Raw genomic sequence first — 20369 nt, 5'->3', positions numbered from 1 at the left:
ATTTCCATTGCTGGTAACAGAATCTGCAAAACACTCGTGGTCTCCAGCTTGAATTTCGCAAAGCTACAGTCTTGATGTTCTTCAAGAATGCAACACATTTCCACTTGGTTTTTTAGCATCTAAGTGTACCTGTAGGAGCTTAGTGCTCCATGCACGCAACACGCTTTCACAAAGTAAGCTTAGCAGCCTGGCTTTCCCACGAGTTTCACAGGAAACTAAAGGCAATGCCGGGTCTGTTGACAAACAGATCTGTAGACTGTGCTTGGTGTTGGATCCTGACCCTGCGCTGCTCGGCGAGCAGAGGTGGCCTCTGCCCCACATAGCTGGGATAAGTCTTTAAGCTTTGCGTTGAGTAGCTTTTGCTTAAGCCTTATTTCATACAACTTGAATCACAGGTTTGAGACTTTTTGTCAAGAGGATGGGATTTCTTTCATCTCATTTGAACTCTAAAGATACTTTCGAATCTTTTCTAGGAAAGACAAGGAGAATTGGTGAATGATTGGGACATTTGCCTGAAATGCTACTTTTCATCCAAAGGTTTTTGGGAAGGTTGTTTTACCTTTTTTTACCTTCTTTCCCTGCAAGAATTTGAAAGGGATTTACGAAGTTGTTTCTTTATAACTAAAAGTTTGTGGTGTTTAAAGGGTTTAGTCAAAACTTAGGGGTGTTGTGTAGTGGGGTTTGTGTATCAGGAGATCTCTTGGTTTTTAAATACCAGGAAAGGTCAGCAGGTCCATGTGTATTTTTCTTCAGGAGCAGAAACTACTCCTGACTCGATTCCTGCAAACTCCGTTGTATCTTTCCTTTTTCTGTTCGGGTGCCACGTCTTTCTAGTAACAGGGAGAAGGAGAGCACAGCCGGAGCCCCTGGGGCTGAGAACCTTGCCAGATGGGTTGTGTGTGTCCACCTCTCCCTTGGAGGAGATGGACTTAGGGCTGCTGGGCTGCCATGGCAGCAAAACTGACGGAGCAGAGTTCATGCCTGTGAACACCTTTTCTCTACGCAGCTGCGTGATTTTGAAATGTCATATTAATGCAGTGAGTGACAGGTCTTGTCTTGGAGAATTTCATGCCAAATACCTGGACCTGTGTTGAACCGCAGTGAAGTTTAGATGTTGGAAGAGTCCACCATGGTGCCATGCATTAGTGAACACAACAGTGGATACCAGTAGTTGGCCTGGTTTCCTGCCGAAAAGGTTCCATGTCACTTTTCTTCAAAAGCTTGCAGGGTACTTTAGAGACACAGATTTGGTCTGAAACAGTCCCACTTGCTGTCAGTTGGGTATTTTCAGACTTTTTTTTCCCCTTTCCATTGATTTTTCAAGACCCCTTCCTACAATCGCAATGCTGAAGCTGTGTGTCACCCTGAGCTTGTCTTGCTCTGGCCTCGGACACTTGAGAGTTGGTTTCTTGTTCCCCAGTGTTAAGTGAACTGCCTTCCTGCTTGCCCTCCAGCTACCTCCTGCAGCTGCGGATCTCAAAATGCTTTACAAAGGAGGTAGAAATCATCAGTCCTATTTTGCAGGTACCTGGGGCAACAGCAGCGGAGTGGCTTGTCCCAGACCACCCAGGATGCCCAGTGTCGGTGGCAGGAGGAGGAATAGAGACCTGGTCTTCCAAAGCCCTCATCCTAGTCCTCTCCTCCTCATGAACCCTGCTTCCCATTTTTGGGAATGGATTTTCCCATTTAATCTAGAATGGATTAAGAATTCTCATTCTGACTGCACAAGTCCTTCTTTGACATCTATGGAAAGAAGTCGGCTGTACTGAAGTCGACAGGGAGGTGGAAAGAAAGCGTAACCAAGGAGAGGAGCTCTTGCTAGAGAGTGCTCTGCCAACAGCTCCCTCATCTCTGTTTGTAGGGGCTGTAGCTTTTGTTTCCTTGGTCTCTGTTTATCTCGGAGTTATGTGAGGGACCCCATAAGCAAGTCCTATGTGGATGTCTTCTCTGTGATTGCTGATGGGCAGAACAAGCCACCTGTGGACTTCTACTGTGCTAGAGGATATGGCCACTGTTTAGGAGCAAATTACACATGTAGCTTGAGGAAGAAGTTGTCTGTCTTTTAGTTTTTGGTTTAAACCTGCTGGAAATGTTAGGACTAAATGGAAGTGTGAGTACCTGGGGTGGGACTAGAAAAACACCCAATTTGTGGTAGAGCCTGGTTTAGTCTTACAGCGGGATGGTGAATTTTCGGAGAGGAGCTTTGACCATAGCCGTGGATATTTCTGTCTTTGGATAAGGCTTAACTGAGCTGGTTGTGATGCCCTGTGTGGCATCTTTTCAGGGTGACTTCCCGGAGGGGAGATCTTCCAAACAGGCAGAGCCAGAGCTGCCCCTGATGCGACCGGGTGGGAAGAGCCGCTGTTGCAGAACGGGCGTCATAGGTATCCTAGGGCTAAATCCCAGCTCGTGGGCTCGCCGCGCCGCTGCAGCACCCAGCTGGGCTGGGCAGGCGGCTCCGTTGGGAATATGTGCTGTAATCCCACCCGGGAGTCGTAGAGTTGCCCAGCTTTCGGGCTCGCAGCCATCCCAACAGCGGGTGCTTCCTCCGCTCCCTAACGCTTGCTGGAGCTGACACCTACTTTCCCCATTCCTGACCCTGGCGGGCACCTCTCGCTGCCAGGACCGCGGGCCCCGCAATCCTTACCCACCCCCGAGACACTAAACACCCCCCCCAGGAAAGCTCTGCTAATGTTGTCCATCACGAATAGCTCTAATCCACTCTTTATTCAGTGCCTTGATGAATTTAAGGCTGCACCCTTGCTGGCATCTCCTCCGGCGGAGAGTATCCCGTTAGAGGCGTGACTCCCTGGCTCGGCGTGCCGTGACCTGCCGGGCCATCCCATGTCGTGGGTGTCTGAACCAAATTCAGTACTGGAAGTTTTCGTGGCGCTTGCGAGAAGAAGCCAACTCTTTGGTGTTGGGTGGCTTGCAAATAGACGGTCTGGCCAACGCCCACTCTTCCTAATTGCAATTCAGTGCAACGAAATTATTGGACAGATATTAACCATATAATGTTTTGGCAGGGTGCTGGGTGGCAGTCATCATTTCTGCTGTTACAGTATGTTTAAAAAAAAAAAATTAAAAAAAGAAGGACAATAAAGTAGGCTTTTTTGTTGGAAAAGAAGATTTCATGTTATCTGTGTTTGCAGGCTTTCTGGCTCGTATGCTGGAGGAATCCTTGCTGCGGGGGTGTTTTCATTTTCTCGTCTAACATGGCAGTGGTCCATCGCAGCGGAGGTTTTTAGCTTAAACAATCTGTTTGTGGGGCTGCTGATGGCTCTCACCGTGCGTTTTGAGGAGGCATCCACTGCAAAAGAGAGATCAAAGGTAAAACATCTCAAGCGAAGTGAATAGTTCTTTATTTTTTTTTCAATTAGTTAACACACGTCTGTTTCGTTTCCTATTCATTTAACGTTGATTTAGTTGTTCAAATACAGAAGGCCAAATTTTGGGACTTGGTTCAGCCGCTGTGCTGGGTGGTGTCGATCCCCGTCCTACCTGGATGCTCAGAAGTGCCAAACATTGCAAAACCTGTCCAGTTGGCTTCAGGGTTGAGTTGGGACCTGTTGGCTGGGTCTCAGGTTGGTTGGTTTGATACACACAGGGTGGAAACAGGAGAAGCAAAATCATTTTCGACTGAATTGTTTAGTGCAAAGTTTGGTTTCCTGCATCAAAGACTCAACCTAGGCTATGGGTGTTCAAGTTTTTGTTTTCAGAACCGATATTTTTTCCTTGGGGTAAATAGATATATTTTACAGAAGACTTCATCTAGTCAGAAACTCAGATTTCTACTGAAAATCACAAACGATGGAATTTTCAATCAGTTTTTCTTTTGAAATTAAATGTGCCCCTAAAATAATGGCATTGTTAAATACAGAGACTTTAAATTTCATGCTGTGTTCTCTGCTTTATAAACAGACTAGGCAGCCACATGATATTTCGACTCAGCAGTCTTGTTCTTGCCACTTCTGTTTGCCTGAACATCTGATCTCTTCTCCTCTCACAGACTTGCCTGCTGTGACTCCTGTAAATTGTGTGAATAAAAGGATTTTTGTCAGGCTAGGCTAGAATTTCAGGAGTCCGCAGTGGTAGTTTACTCAGCTTCGTGAGTTCTCAAATAACATGTTTTATCAGTGGTTATAGAGACCTTGTTTCACCATTGGATTTTTTTTTTCTTTTCTGATGAGTACTGTCCCAAGATCCCTACAACCTGAACTCCACGAAGACGGAGTTGGGTATTTTCCAGCCTGCTTCCACATTTCACGTGCCCAGTTTCCAATGGGATTTTCAAGTGCGATTTTTAGAAGCAGTTAAGGAGCTTGTTTCAATGTTTTTTTGGGTGTCTGGCATCCCATGCCATGAAGAAGCCAGCCTGCCAACAGCAAGCTCACAGAGCTGTTTACAAATTGGACAGTCGTGCAGGCATCTTCAGGGGTGCACTTGGAGTTCATCAATATGCTTGAAAAATTGCTGAGATTGTCCTGAGTCCAACAGGGCAGCGTTGAAGCCCACAGATGTTTTTCAGAAGTTATGGCAGGTGGTTCCATGGCAAGGCAGCGTTCAACATTGAATGCTGGGCAGTCAATTAAAAATTACCAGGTGATCCCATCACCGTGCCAAGGCAAGTGTTTGCCTCTCACACGCCATCCTCAGCAGTGACTGAAATAAGCAGGGGTGATACTCTGATGATAGATGGAAGTGCTGCCCTCCTTGGGGATGGCCGTGAAGGTGAGAATAGGTTGTGGGCTCCTGTCCAACAATGTCTGTGGGACTCTGATGGCTTTTTGCCCACCGAGGAGCTGCCCTGGGGCTTGGCGTCAAGTTGTAGTGCAGACCAAGTGGCCAGTGATGGTAGAGGAGGAGGCCAGATCGGAGGAGGAGCAGGGGCCAGTGGGACCAGTCCAGGTTTTATACATGGAGTTGCTCTTGTAGCCTGGTCCTCCCCCACTGAATGGAGAGGACTAAGCAGTGATGTGATGGTGTTGGGACAGGGCAGAGCATATGGCAGCATGGGGCAGAGAGAGGCTTTCCTTAGCATCAGCCAGGGATGGCTGTGGTACCAGTAACAAACCCATGAACAATCCTCAGTGAATACCAGAGTTACCCTGCAGTGTGCTGCGTAGTCTGGATACGTTACCCTTTTTATCAGAAAACTCTTTCAAAGATCCTTGAAAATGAGCTTTTTAGACTGATGAAGGATATCACGTTTTATTCAACATGGGCCGGCAATGTGCGCTGGCAGCCCAGAAAACCAACCGTATCCTGGGCTGCATCAAGAGCAGCGTGGGCAGCAGGGTGACGGAGGGGATTCTGCCCCTTTACTCTGCTCTTGTGAGACCCCACCTGGAGTCCTGTGTCCAGCCTTGGAGCCCCCAACATAGGAAGGACATGGATGTGTTGGAGCGGGGCCAGAGGAGGCCACGGAGATGATCCGAGGGCTGGAGCACCTCTGCTACGAGGACAGGCTGAGGGAGCTGGGGCTGTTCAGCCTGGAGAAGAGAAGGCTGCGGGGTGACCTTAGAGCAGCTGCCAGTGCCTGGAGGGGCCGACAGGAAGGATGGAGAGGGGCTTTTCACAAGGGTGTGTAGGGATAGGACAAGGGGGAATGGCTGTAAACTAAAAGAGGGCAGATTTAGTTTAGATATTAGGAAGAAATTCTTCCCCCTGAGGGTGGTGAGGCCCTGGCCCAGGTTGCCCAGAGAAGCTGTGGCTGCCCCCTCCCTGGCAGTGCTGAAGGCCAGGTTGGATGGAGCTCTGAGCAACCTGGTCTGGTGGAAGATGTCCCTGCTCATGGCAGGGGGGTTGGAACGAGATGATCTTTAAGGTCCCTTCCAACCCAAACCATTCTGTGATTCTATGATTCTAATTCCCTTGTACAGGAAGTTTGTGTAGCCTTGTCTTCAGCCCTCTGTGCCTGAAGAAGAGTTAAAAATCGTTCCTATTATATAAAATCAGGTCTCTGTACATAATGGCATTATTTTAGGGTGTGGCTTCTGAAAAACTTGCATCATTCGGAGTTAACTGCCGGGCAGTGTCCCCTGTGCAGCAGGCGTTGAGGAATTGGACCCTGGCGCATTGGTGCAGCGTGATGCTGCTACAGAAGATCTCTGCACAGAAGGAGACATAGCCATTTGCCTGGACGCTTCTTAAAGAATGTTTTTGATTAAACAAATGAAATCTCCATGTAAACAATCAAAAATAGCCTGTGTTGTCTGTGTTACAATTGACCGGTGCTCCCTGATGTGTTTGCCTTTCGCCTGTAAGCGTGCTACGGGCTGCACTGAAGCTCCTTTGGTCTCCGGATATTTTTGCAAACTGTAAAGAGTAATTGTCATGTTGTTTTTTTTCCCTTTCAGATCTCTAAAGTTGGTGCCTTTTGCTGTGGGCTCAGTTTGTGCAATCAGCACACGATAGTGCTTTATATCGCTTGTATTGTGCCTTGGGTTCTCTCCCGGCTTTTCAGAAGGACGGTACGTATTTTGCTGACGGGTGCCTCTCTTTTGGTAAGGCAGTGAGTAATTCTTTCCAAGCACTTGTGCCACTTTTCACATGTTGATAAGAAAACAGGGACAGTGAATGGTTTGTCTAAACGAGTCAGTCATAACCCACTGAAGTTACAGTCCATCAGTCGGACACCAGAGCCACAATTTAGGGGCTTTGCTCACGCCAGCGATCTGTGACGCGCTCATGTCTCCTGGCAGAGGAGCGCTCTGCCCCAGCTGCCTGCACATACCCTCTGAGCAACCACGAGACCCATACTTGGAGCTAAAAACTGCTCAGCGCGTAGGAAATAAGAGCACGTTCAAGGACCTACCAGACAGGAAAGCAGATAAATGTCTGTTGGTGAGAAGTCACAGGCGCGGGCAGTCTGTGTGCACTGCTTCTCCTGGCTGATGGCACTGGCTTTCTGATGCCATCAGCTCATCTGGAGATATGTTTCTGTATGTTGATTCTGTGGTGGCAACAAACGAAAGCCATGTCTACTGATTGCAGAGTATCTTGCGGCTGCTGTTGATAGTTGAAGGTGCAGCTGGAGTAAGCAGCATGGCGAGAAGGGTGCGGAGGCTTGTCTCTAGGGGGAAGTCCTCTTCAGCATTTCCCTGGGATGTGCCAGGCTCTGTGGCCTCCAGCTGTGATGCAGCCATGACTTGAGAGTCCTACAAGACATCAGCTCTCAGGTGAAGAGCACCTGGCTCCTGCCAGCTAGAGAAGTCCAAAGGAAGGCTGACTTCAGTCAAACAGCAAGCCTCTGATCCAGTCAAATATGTCCATCTCCTACCAGAGATCCATTCTCAAGATGTCGCTCCTTTTACACCTCTTTATTAAACTTTCTCATTGTGTAAGAAAGTGAAAACACCTTTTTGTGTGCCTTCCTTATGAAGGTGACGCGCATCCGTCTGGATGAGGCTCCCGGGTGACGTTCAGGGGCCCTGCAATGCTGTTGTTTTCTGTAGGTGGTCTTCTTTGAATTAGTGCATCAGGCTGGATACAGCTGCGTTGTAGAAACTCTACTTTGTCCTGAAAATGTCTGCACATCTCAATGACACAGATGCTCTGATTGCTTTGCAAGTGGCCCTGAGAAGCCTCCACCTCCTCCTCCCCTCGCTTCCTTTTGCCCCTGTGAAGGTGACAGGCAGGTTTCTGCTGGGCCAGTCCTGCCTGGATTTTTCCACCCTCGACCTGATAAATCCGTCATGGTTCTGAGTAATGGCACAGGGTATAACGACGCCTGGAGTGAAGCGTGCGAGCTGCAGGAGAGAAGATGCAGCTCAGACAAGATTGATCGAAAATCTGTTCAGCGTCTCCAGCAAACCCCTTTCTGACAGTATATTTCCTTTAACACAATGAAGACTTCTGCTAAGTATTTGTGTTCTTTAAACAGAGCTGCTTTTTTTTTATTTTAATGGAGGAGATCCAGAGAGACCTCTGTGATTTCCAACAAGGACGATCTGGTGCCAATATAATATTCCTGGGAAATACTTCAGACAGCCTAGTGGTGCCTGCTGCAGAAAACCACCTAAAAAGAAGGACATTTGATGGAAAACAGTGCCTTTTTAAGTTAAAAAGAGCCAACTTTCTTCTGAAGGAACTGTGGCCACCACCGTTATCAAGCTACTTTTTCTGCTCTGTAGAGCATCCCGCTGAACGGTGCCTCTTCCTTGTAACCCCAACTGCTGGAGAAGTGCTTTGATTGACAGGGCAGCGGCTAACGATAAAGCAAGCGTGCAATATTCTAGGGTGAGATTTTCCAAAGCACTTAACGGAGTTAGGCACAGAAGTCCCTTTGAAAGTCTTGTCTTCCTGACCCCTGAGGCAGTCTTGAAAATCCCACCCCAAAAGTTGGCCTATCCAATTTAACCAGTGTAATCACGATAAAGTAAATGGCAAAACTGACTCCCGATGATGGTGGTGATGAGTGTGGTTGTACTAGAGCAGCGGGTTTTTTTTTTTCTTGCCAGATGGAATACCAGCCAACTCTTAATCGCTGCAAAGTGGGTTATCTCAGCCTTGCAGTGCTTCAGCCATCTATGCATGTCATGCCATGATTTAAATGTGAAAGATGCAATGAGTATGATACTCATGAGTCCTAGTTAATATTATTTGCTTCACTTAAATTTCACCCTGCCATGCAAAGGAGATCAGTTTGATGCAGTTTCCTAGTAATCCACAAAATCGTAAGGTTTAACATAGCATTTGTAGGGACTTACTATAAATTGAGAGATCAGCTCTGTGTAAATATATTTGATGTTTTTTCTTTATCTGTTCTTGAAGTTTCAGCGTGATTAAACTAAAATAAACGTTGTTATGCAATATGACATATTTTGGTGCAGGAATTGTCCCTAGGCCATTTGCTGAAGTTGGGTTTATGCTTCTTGGCTGGTTTGCTGCCTTATCTCTATCTGCCGGCTTCGTCCTACCTCAACCGAGCCCGTTGGACATGGGGAGACCAGACGACTTTTCAAGGATTTTTGACCCACTTTCTCAGGGAAGAATATGGGACATTCAATCTGGTAAATAAGGGTCATTTTCTAAATGACTTTCATACAACTCATGCAATAGCACATTGAGATGATTAATGGCTTGCAGCAGAAGAAATCAAAAATATTTTCTTTTAAAAAAGTTATTTCTAATTTTGACCTTCCGATCTGTCAGGTTTTCTGGGAATGGATCACGAGGCTGGGAAAACAAAGAAATAATTTTCCTTGCCTTTACAGGGTGAGCCATATCATTTACTGGGAGCTGTGCAGGTGTCTTGTAAGAGCTCAAAGAGCAAACTGTGCTAGAGGGAAATGGTGACATCGATTTTGTGTTTTTCTTGGTTTATGACAAATAATTGTCTTATTCTTTTAATTTTAAACTCAGCTATTTAATGAGGTCACTAGCAGTTTTCATGGCTGTACCTTTAAAAAAGATTTCTCCTAACTTACTTCTTACTAATATTGAACTGAAATGAATGGTAGGTTTGAGGGGTCTCGGAAGCCTCTGATTTGAGGTATTGACAGGTCTGTGCTCTTGCCAAGGCAGGGAGGTATTGCATGGTTGCTTGCAGAGTGTTGGGTTTGCATCTGCTTCCTCCAGCCCTGGTTTAGATGTTTGGCTTTGGCCACCCAAGGAAAGCAAGCACCCAGCACCCCTTCTGCCCTTCCTGCCTCAGAGATTTCAGTGCAGAGGGCAGGGAAATCACACCACTGGGGGAAAAAGGAGAAAAAGGTATGGTTGACGTAGCATGTCTCTCCTTGGGGTCTCAAAGCCCCACGTCCTCAGAAATTAAGCCCCTGCATCCAGCCAGTGTGACACAGCGAGCACCGTTGCCATTCCATTACAGCCTTCTAGGAGAGCCATGTGGCTGTAGGACAGGAGGCAAAAGACTTGGTAATTCCTGCTGCTGCCACATAATCGTTCCAAAACTCCTACAGAGGTAAGATCCACCCTCTGAAGGACTTGTAATATTTCTCCCGTTGTCCTATTCCCAGCCGTCTCCTGAGAATGAGACTCCATTGGGCAGAGCAATACCAAGGCATGCAAATCCCTTAACTCCTTTCTCCATCAAATGTGATGAATTCAAGTTGATGTTCAGGAGGCTTAGGGCTGGACTGCGTGTAATCCTGCACCACAAATCACATTTACGATGAACTTGTCTGAAGCAGGAGCAATAAATGCAGCAAAATCCGATCCTTCGGTCCCAATGCCAGTTGGGCTAATGCCAGAGCCCTGCCTGGATGGACAGACAGCTCTTTCGTCCCAGGGCTCCGTTTTAAGGGCAGGCAGGGTCAGAAAAAAAAACAGATTAAAGACTGGGAAGAGGGTTCCACTTAGAAGCCAAGGTTCAGAAATGTCATCTCCTGTGAGGGATGTGTCTGGGGCCAGAAGCTGTCGGCTGCCAGCAAGGTGGGGCTTTGCAAGGAACGGAGAGGCAGAAGTGGTGCTTCAGGAGCTATGGGCTGGCTCTCCATCCTCTAATGCTTTTATTTTTTAATTAAATCTTGAATGCAATTAACTATTCCATTTTTGTTGAGATTAAATATTTCTTCAAGACCTCCTGGATCCCTTTACCTTATCTTTTATCTGGTAGCCACCACTTTTGCAACTAGCACGTATGAAGGTAATTCCTCGCATCCACTGAGTGCGTCTTCTTTCCCAGACTTGTGCCGTGGATTGCAAGTCTCTGCAATAAAAATTCTCATGTAGCTGATATAAATCTCATACAGCTCTGCCTCTGTCAGGGCAGAGGGGACAGGGATGAGTCTGGTAAGCAAGCAGGAACCGAGGCCCACGTGCTTGTCTTAGGCTGTGGGGAGATGTCCCAGAGAATGATTGCACCATGCAGACATAGGACGAGAGGAAATGGCCTCAGGTTGCACCAGGGGAGGTTTAGACTGGATATTAGGAAAATTTCTTCACTGAAAGGGTTATCAAGCATTGGAACAGGCTGCCCAGGGAAGTGGTGGAGTCACCATCCCTGGAGGTATTTGAAAGACTTGTAGATGTAGTGCTTAGGAACATGGCTTAGTGGGACTTGGCAGCGTTAGGTTTATGGTTGGACTTGATGATCTTAAGGATCTTTTCCAACCTAAATGATTCTGTGATTCTATGATACAGCAGAGATCATAGCTAAACCATATGATGTGCTCGAGTCACAGGGTGATGGGTCCGTAGCACCTTGAAAAAATGCTCTGGGTGGTGAACCCTGCACAGCTGAATAATCATAGAATCATAGAATGGTTTGGGTTGGAAGGGACCTCATAGATCATCCAGTCCCACCCACCTGCCATGAGCAGGGACCCCTTCCACCAGAGCAGGGTGCTCCAAGCCCTATCCCACCTGGCCTTGAGCACTACCAGGGAGGGGGCAGTCACAGCTTCTCTGGGCAACCTGGGCCAGGGCCTCACCACCCTCTTTATATTATAGATGTAGATTAGCTATAAGGAAGAAATAAGACCAATACCAAAATAAGACCAAACCAATAATGTGGGAGAAAATCTTGCAGTGAAGGTTTGAGTAGAGTTTGCTATCTTTTCATTGTTTAAGCAATTCCTGTTCCCTGTGCCCACCTTGGGGTACCGCCTGGAGGGGTTTCGAGGAGCCCTGTGCACTCAGGGCTCTGCAAACACAAAATGAAAAGACTTTTCCTTGCCCCAGTGATACAGCAATCAGCGTGTGGGTTTCTCATGGGTTTTATTTCTTTTTCATCTAGGCCAAGTCCGAGGCAGGATCCAGTATGAGAGAGATGCTGGTGTGAGTAAAATCTTGATGGTGCCGTTTAGTGGGGAGAAACCTGTTGCTGCTGCTGTTGTTTTGGCCAAAGTGGCTCCTGTCCTGCCTTTCCTTGGCTTGGTCCGGAGCTGGAGCTGTGTGTGTCCAGTGCAGGGACAGCATGCGTGTCCATCTGTCCTCCCCATTGAAAGAAAAATGCTGGATCTCCCTCCCCAGTGATTTTTCATTCAAAATCCTGCTGTGTAAACCGAGCTTGTTCCTGCTTCTGGTAGACTTAATCACAACAGAATGGAAATGCGTTATATTGTGCTTATTCCTTGCTTCTCTTGACACTTTAATTGAGTGCATGCAGCCATCTGGGGGTGACACACTAATTTCTCCACAGTTTTCAGCTGGCACAGATGAAGTCGGAGCTCTCCCTTCCTGTCTTGGCCCTGGCGCTCGTGGCCTGTGTGAGCGCAGCGCTGCCGTAAGTTGGGAAAGTCTCCTCCTCTGGAGATATTCGAGACCCGCCTGGACAAGGTCCTGTGCAGCCTGTTGTAGGTGACCCTGCTTCGGCAGGAGGGTTGGACTAGATGACCCACAGAGGTCCCTTCCAACCCTGACCATTCTGTGATTCTGTGAAGTTGCAGGAGGGTGTTTGCTCCAGTATGAATTTCCTTACTGGCTGCATGGGTGGCTTTCTTTGCCATGTGCCATAGGGAGCTGTTCCACTTCCCAGTGCAAAAATTTTAGTAATTGGCTGGGGTGATATATTAATTAAGAGCAAAGTATCCCTGCTCCTGGAAACCCTGTGACTTTGTAGACAGCAGACTTAAAAATTTTGAAATCCTTAAAAATCTCGAAATCCTTAAAAATCTTGAAATCCTCGTGGTTTTGTGCTTTGGATACACAAATTTTATAAATTGCAAAGGTAAAGAAAGGCTCATCGGCTCCTTTTATTGGTTGTCAGCTCCTTTTATTAAATGCACTTAAGTATGCAGAGAGATAGTTGTTTTCAAGCACGTAAAACTTTTGTCTCCTTTCTCATCGTGCCACTAGAGTGCTACGTTATTTTTTTTATAGAACAAAGCAGCAGAAATCACCCGTGATCTGGCTCTTCGCTGGAATGCTCTGTCTTTATTCCCTTTTCTTCGCTTGGAGAGCAAATTTGGATATCACAAAACCTCTGTTTCTGGGCGTGGTAAGCTGCACTCCAAAAATTGCTCTGGGTTGAGAACTTTTGGAAGAAGCCTTAGAACTGCCTAGGGAGCAGGTGGTTGTCGTGGAGCTGTGTAAGGTGCAGAAATACAGCTGCTTATTCTGTTTCCTTGTAGCTGGGGAAGGAGAAATCGGGTCTCTGGGGTTTTGTCGCCTAGGTGGAGCGGTTCTGGCTGCAGAGCAGTGCCGTGGTGGCTGTGCTGGCCGGGCTGGGGCTGGCCGCCCTCGCCTCGCTCGGAAGCGCCGTGCTGGAGGGCAGCCGGGCGCTGCCGTGGCTGGAGCAGCTTTCCGCGCTCGCTCTCGTCGTGTCGCAAGTTTGGGCAAACTACAGGTAACGGATCTCCCGGGCGCGCGTCTTGCTGCAGCCCCGCGGGGCGGCGGGGTGCTGTGTGGTTGGGGTGCTCCTGTAAACCCCCCACCCTTGCTCCTGGGGTTTCTGTCCTTGTCTTGAAGTGGGAGAGGCGCTTTTCACATCCAGTCTAAGCTTGCACAGTCACAACCTGTGGGACTGCCTTGTTTGATCTCCCTCCAAATCACAAAGCACCAACTCCAGGCTGTAGCGCATAGGTTGAATGAAGAAAACTGTAGATACATAAACTTCTAATGAAAGAAACCTGCAGATCTGTGCTTTATTTCCTAAGAAGGTTTGCAGAGTTCATTTGACCTGAACAGTCCCCTTCTCCTTTCCTTGCTTTGCTTCAGGTTTCTTTGTGCCCTGGGGTTTTTCTTATTTTTTTTTTTTTCCTTTTTGAAGAGTTACCATCTGTAGTGTAGGGCTTTCTTATCCCATAACCAAACCAAAGACTGCGGTGGCTTGGGTAGGCATCAGTGGTGTAGTAGAGATGCTCAAGTAGTGGTTGACCAACTGGTGAAGCGTAGAGCACGCAGAACTTCATACACAGGAATCCTTCCTTTGCACCCATCTTGAGCCAGTCATCGCTCATGGCCTGAGCCATGTCACGGAGCGTCGTCTTCTCAAGTCCGTACCTGGAGGGTGTGCAACACGCAACTGTGTAAAAAAAAAAAAAAAAAAAAAAAAAGGGGTTTAATCTCAGGAAATATAAATCTACTTGTGCCTGATGCTACAAAAAACTTGGCTTTTTAGTGTTGAATTAAAAGTGTTAAAAGGATGGGGAAGATTTCCGTGCTTTACAGAACCATTGTTGTACTGGCACTTCCAGCTCCAACTAGTAATTTTTTTGGTTTAGCCCAAGAAAAAAGTCAGAATTAAGGTGAAGGCATGCAAGGAGTGTGTATTTTGGCAGAACTGTGGTGGCTCATGGCTCTGGTGCTGGTTTCTGGGGGACTGTAGTCTAAATGCTTCATTTCTGTATCTTGGTTTCTCTGTAGATGGAGCAAGATCTGACCAGGGCGAAGAACTTCACCTGTCGATGCCTATTGCATAAAATTGTTCTGAAGATGTGCAAAGCCATGCAAATACCTGTTTTTAAGATACTCTTTTTTTTTTATCTGTTCTCCTAAGTGCTTGTGATCAGAGCAACAACTATGTTGTTGATAAGTTTGCAAGGAACCTGCTGTCCTCTATGCCGACGGGTGCAGTGATCTTGCTACGAGGAGACTTACCTGGGAACGCTCTTCGTTACCTTCATTATTGTGAAGGGATGAGGCCAGATATCACCTTAGTGGACCAGGAGGTAGGTTGAGGCAGCAGGCAGATTTAAAAATAGGAAGCAAAAGTTCAGTTGTTCTTTTCTCTCCTTGAGGGAGTCTCTTTGTTCAAATAAAATGCAGACATAAAATTGACTTTTTTTTAAAGTGTTGTGGGTAGCTCTGGATGGAGCGTGATGTGCAAGCCCCATTCAAGGCCAAAAAACCAGCAGGGAGGCAATAGCGGGTAGAGAGAAGGGCAAGCCCAAGTCCTTCATTACGGCAGATATCCAGATGTGGCACAGGGCTGATGTTTGCCTTGCTGAGGAAGCTTTGTCCCTGCTGTTTTTTGCAGTTGCCCTGAAATAAAGATGTTGGGGCAGCAGAAGGGTTCTGGGAGCAGCCTGGAGAGCAGCAGGTCAGCAGCTGCCCCGTGGGCGATGCAGCTTTGGGGTTTCTCCCAAGAGCTTTACCATACTAAGGCTCATTCCCTGCATCCCCTGCGTCATCTTGGTCCCCCAAATGTGGTTTTGCAGATGTCTGCCTCCAGTTTTTTACATTAAAATGGAGGTGCTGTGTGTCCCTGGGTGGTGTTTGCACTCTTTCCTCTTTTCCTGAGAGACAGGAGAAGAAAAATCCCCCTTACAGAAGGGGACACCGACACTTGCAGTGCCACATCAGTCCTTGCACTTGGCTTTGCAGCAAGGGTTTGGGACTTACTGGGGAACCCAAAACCCGAAGCCTCATATTTAATCAAACCAAAACCTTGTTGTGGCTCATAGCAGCAATAGTTAGTTATTCTGTGTTTCCTTTGCTGCCTCAACAGGGAGGACCATGTGCCTCTGAGCAGAAACCACTGGTGACCTGCTCTGATGGTGTGGTCCCAGGCCCTTGCTGAGACAGGAGGTGTGACCTTACTGAGCAAATAAGAGTAATTCCTCCCATAGAAGCCATTCTCTGCAGCTGCTGGATGTAAAACTTTGTTTCCTGTTTTAATTTTGCTTATATTTTTGGTGATAGATGATGACTTATGAATGGTATTTACGCAAGCTGGCAAAGCATTTACCTGGTGTTTATTTTCCTGGGAACCGGTGGAATCCTGTGGAAGGAGTATTACCCGATGGGACATTTGCTTTTAATCTCCATCGTTTCCTCAAAGTAAATAAACAGTAAGCATTTCTTTCATATGTAACAGCTTTCCTAAAATCTTCGACCATTTTTTTCGTGAAATTGTTTATGGAACAGCTTGGTATTGCATCCAAAAGACCAATTTTCTCCACTGACTTCCTCCCCAGTGGTGAGATTATTTTTGCAATTAAAGCAAATATCTATGCAGAAGTAGCTCCATCCGGATATAATGTTGATAGTTGTTTTGAGGTTGGTTTGGTTTTTAGGAAGGAAAAGTAAGGAGGTGAGAGTATTTACTGATTATTTGTTGTTGTTGATACAATTCATCACAAAACAGAAACATTCCCGTGTACTCAAAATGATGATGGTTGTAGAGCAAATCGCTGCTGCTTCTCCTTCATGAACATTGTGGCCAACTGATTAGCATAGAATGAATGTATTCCAGGAATAATCATCATATAAAAATAGCTTAGTAGGAGTGGAGAAAGGATTAGATACTCACATGAATACGAATAGCATCTGCATTTAGACTAGCGAGGGTGAGCCTTGCGAGCGTGGGTAGGCAGAAGAGCACTGCCAGATGCCGTTGAGAAGAAACAGGTTTCTCCTACGGCTTCTGGCATGGTAGTGAAGTCCAACACAGGGAAGCGGATGGGTCTCCTGCGCTGGCTGCACAAGATGTGCCATGCTGGGTGGGGTATTCACTTGCAGCAGGAGAGCTGTGACGCAGACTGACCCAAAGACTTGCCCTTTCCAACGTGAAATGGTCTGGACGGGTATCCGTGCCACAGAAAACATTGTGCTGCTTAAGACCTGTCGCCCGGCGTGGGGTGCGTGGTTTGATCAAGCACATGGGATGGCCCAAGGTCTCTGGCATGGCTTCATGATTGCTCTCTCTGGGTTTTTTTTTCCAGTAAGGAAGTGTTTGTCTGCATAGGTCTCCATGAAGGTGACTCAACGTGGAGAAGGAGCTATTCGCTCTGGCCATGGGGTACGTGTGAAAAGTTAGTTCCTTCTGATGTTGTCTTTGACCCAGGAGAGTGGATTCGTCTGACAAGAAATCTCTATAACTGGACTGAAGGCTACGGCAGGTAGGAGGCAAAGGTGTGCCTGTTCCTTCTTGGTCATCGTTCTCCTGCCAGCAGCATAACCACATCCATTGCAGTGTTAGAGAAATTAAACATGAGCTGTAATCATAATATTTTGTGGTTTGGAACATATAATAAGTCCATATGTGGTATTTTTATTAGTATTAAAAATAGAGGGGATGTTTCTAGTCAAATATCAGGTCCAATTCTGATTGTAAAATTTGATCAGGAGCCAAAAAACATTGAGGACTTGGGACATCCAAAGCTTTAAATGTCATAGACTGAACTGTGATGGGTGGTGAAAAGCATCTCTCACTTTGAGGATGGCTGGGATGCTGTGAAACACCTGATATATCAGAGGCTCCTTCTGTGGAGGGAGGAATGAAGTTTGATGAGTGACTGAGGATCGGCTGAATTCCCTGCTGTCACAGCCATAGCCTTCGTGACGGGTTTTCTTCTGCCTCAGAGGTCTGTGGCTGCCTGGCGTGGAAGGGATGACTGCGCGGTGGCTGAAACACAGTGACACGGGTCTGATGGCTGAATTTTATTCTTGCTCCCATTTAGTTTCAAGCCCTCTTCCTGGGAAGCTGTCGCCAACGAGGAGATGTGGCAAGCCAGGTGATGCTCCTTTGCTCCCTTCCAACAGCCGGTGGGCGATGCCAACTCGCTGGCGTGTAAATACGCGCCAAAGCGGGCAGCTTGATGGTGCGTGGCCTTACTGCATCTAAACGTGCCAAGCTTTGGAAGGAAAAGCTTGGCAGAATGAGGCGAAGCATGCATGGCCTCCAGCAAATCCTTCAGGAAGGCGATCGTTTTGTTCACCAAAAGGTTTCTGCTCGAAGTATCGCGAAGGAGCAGAAGGTAGTTGGGACACAGGGGGAGAAAATACATCCTGGAGAGAAATTTGTATCACTGACGACTTAAATGGAGATGCTGGTGTACTGTCCCGTACATGGACATGTGGAGATGTGTGTCACCGTGTGATGTGAGCGCGTTACGTTAAGCAGTTGTTATATGGAAGTTTTTCTTTTCCTAGGATGAAAACAGCGTTCTTCATATTTGACCTTGCAGAAACTGCTAGCGTGACCGCAGAAATGAAGTCACAACTTTACACATTTGCGTACACTGTAAGTTGTGTATCGTGGTTATGAATGCAGTCTCCATCCTTTTTTTTTTTTTTTCCCCTTTTTTTATAATTTCTGGACTCCATGGAAAGAGGGTGTTCCCTTATAGGTCCTGTAATCTGCATTCTCCCTTGGTCATCCAAACCAGATTCAAAGAGATCCATCCAGATTCAAAGAGATGTCTTCAGGGATTTTAGCCATTCCTCCTTGCCCCCTCAGTCACAGAAGATGCCAAACACTAACCAGTCAACGCCCCGCTTTTGCTATAATTATGTTGTCTGTGCTGGGCTCCAAACTCATGCCAAGAGATTGCTTGTCCTGAAGTCCCCTCTATGCACTTGTCCCCTCTGTCATTACACAGTCAGGCATCCGAGCCAGCAAGTGTAAAATCCGACAGTCTTCTCGCTGCAGATTAATTCTGCTGCATCTCACACCAAAGAATATCACCCATAAGCTGGTGTAGGTATCTCTGGAAATACTGCACTGCCCGAGATGCCAGCAGATGCACAAAATGCTCGGTCTGTGTCAGCAGAGAGGGGTGTTTCATACCCCAGCAAAGAGTCAACAAATAGTTTCAACTCTTACCCATTTTGCTGTGTTTTTTGCTGTTCTGCAAAGTTCTTGGGTGCGTGCCTGCCACTGAGCTTATGAATATTCCCACTCAAGTCACCAGACTGCTTAAGTCCTGTGGAAGATGTCCCGATCTCCTGAAATATTGACTAAACGTTTTTCCAGGCACAGCAGTTCAATCTCTTTTTTTTCCCCCGGCGTAATGTCCCCCCTCTCTTGGGGAAGCGCATAACGTGTGGTGGGGTTGTCACCATCAGCTGCAGCATTTCTAAATAAACAGCTGCTGTAGGAAGGGAAACGTTTCGGCCCCCCTTGGATTTCTGATTCATGCTATTGCGCGTCGCATGGCAAACACAGAGTTACAGAAGTGCTCCGACTCCGGACTTGGGCATCTAAATAGCATCTGTTCCTTTACGGGCTTTTTTGAAGCACTGTTAAGAGCTGTTGGTCTCCTTCGTTCAATTAATTTGTGTGTGTGTGTCCCTTTTTTTTGTCCCTTTAACAGTCGTACAAAGAAATTGTCAACTCTCATCCAAATCACCCGGTCAACTGGCACAAAAACTACGCCATCGCCTGCGAGAGGATGCTGCGCCTGCATCGGGTGGACGTGGATCCCGAAGCGTTGCTCTCTGAAGCTGTGAAACATTTTCTTCTCTATGCTGAGAAAGCGGAGGACGATCCCCAGCGCCAGGATATTCTGCAGGCTGTGAAGCACCTGAAGAAAGAGCTGCAGGGGCTGAGGAAAATAAAAGAAAATCTGCGGCGGGGAGCTGGGTAGCACCCAGTCTTCCACCCGCCTGCTGAAGTGCTGAAATTCTGAGGTCAGGACAGAAGATCTGCCTTAGTCCTTGACGACGTGAGAATGGTTTTAAAAGGTGACAGAAATGGCAGTGGAGAGGAAATCAAGCGTGATTGCCTCTGCAGGAACGTACTGTTGTTTGGTCTTTGATCGCTGTTGCCAAATGAACTGTTTGTGTTGTTTTGGGTGGGGGGGCAAACAGCTCATCACTAAATAAAATACTGGATTTCAAAAATGAGAGTTTTCTTTTTTACAAGAAACCTGTGAGTCTGTCATACTGCAAAGACCTTTTATTTTTTTTTATGAATGCAGCATCCTTTATAGATGCAAAAAATGTGTTTAGCCTTTAAATGTTTCTTCTGTTACTGAGCCAAGAGGTTTTCCACATCCATTTTTCTTTAGCTGTGCTGTGTCTTTATGGTCATGGGGCGGCATGGTTGGGTCGGTTTCACAGAATCACAGAATCACAGAATAGTAGGGGTTGGAAGGGACCTCTGTGGGTCATCTGGTCCAACCCTCCTGCTGAAGCAGGGTCACCCAGAGCAGGCTGCACAGGACCTTGTCCAGGCGGGTCTTGAATATCTCCAGAGAAGGAGACTCCACAACCTCCCCAGGCAGCCTGTTCCAGGGCTCTGTCACCCTCAGAGGGAAGAAGTTCTTCCTCATCTTCAGACGGAACTTCCTGTGCCTCAGTTTGTGCCCATTGCCCCTTGTCCTGTCACTGGGCACTACTGAAAAGAGCTTGGCCCCATCCTCCTGACACCCACCCTGCAGATATTTGTAAGCATTTCTAAGCTCCCCTCGCAGCCTTCTCTTCTTCAGGCTGAACAAGCCCAGCTCCCTCAGCCTCTCCTCATAGGGGAGATGCTCCAGTCCCCTCATCATCCTCATAGCCCTCCGCTGGACTCTCTCCAGTAGCTCTTCATCTTTCTTGAACTGGGGAGCCCAGAACTGGACACAGTACTCTAGATGAGGCCTCACCAGGGCAGTGTAGAGGGGCAGGAGAACCTCCCTCGACCTGCTGGCCACACTCTTCTTGATGCACCCCAGGATTTCCATCAGGACAAGCACGTGGGACGGTGCCTTTCGTGGGAGCGTGGTTGTTCGCTGTTCCTTGGCCATGCCTGCGCCCCG

At 47.2% G+C, this 20369-nt stretch overlaps 1 protein-coding gene across 1 annotated transcript in view; it reads left to right on the top strand.

Annotated features, from left to right (window-relative positions):
• Positions 1-19455, top strand: part of TMEM260 (transmembrane protein 260) — a 37548-nt gene extending 18093 nt beyond the window's left edge. Inside the window, exons 4-16 of the mRNA XM_075427042.1 lie at positions 3153-3330; positions 6360-6473; positions 8835-9014; positions 11699-11739; positions 12104-12187; positions 12784-12901; positions 13077-13249; positions 14402-14573; positions 15547-15695; positions 16569-16745; positions 17307-17360; positions 17779-17869; positions 18942-19455. Coding sequence (XP_075283157.1) covers positions 3153-3330; positions 6360-6473; positions 8835-9014; positions 11699-11739; positions 12104-12187; positions 12784-12901; positions 13077-13249; positions 14402-14573; positions 15547-15695; positions 16569-16745; positions 17307-17360; positions 17779-17869; positions 18942-19214 — 1804 coding nt within the window. The 3' untranslated portion in view covers positions 19215-19455. The remainder of the gene's footprint in view (positions 1-3152; positions 3331-6359; positions 6474-8834; positions 9015-11698; positions 11740-12103; positions 12188-12783; positions 12902-13076; positions 13250-14401; positions 14574-15546; positions 15696-16568; positions 16746-17306; positions 17361-17778; positions 17870-18941) is intronic.
• The last annotated feature ends 914 nt before the right edge of the window (positions 19456-20369 follow it).

The sequence above is a fragment of the Opisthocomus hoazin genome, chromosome 7 (genome assembly GCF_030867145.1).
Source record: "Opisthocomus hoazin isolate bOpiHoa1 chromosome 7, bOpiHoa1.hap1, whole genome shotgun sequence".
Taxonomy (NCBI): Eukaryota; Metazoa; Chordata; class Aves; order Opisthocomiformes; family Opisthocomidae; genus Opisthocomus; species Opisthocomus hoazin.
The sequence above is the reverse complement of the archived record's forward strand: the minus strand, read 5'-3'. Positions and strand labels throughout refer to the sequence as shown.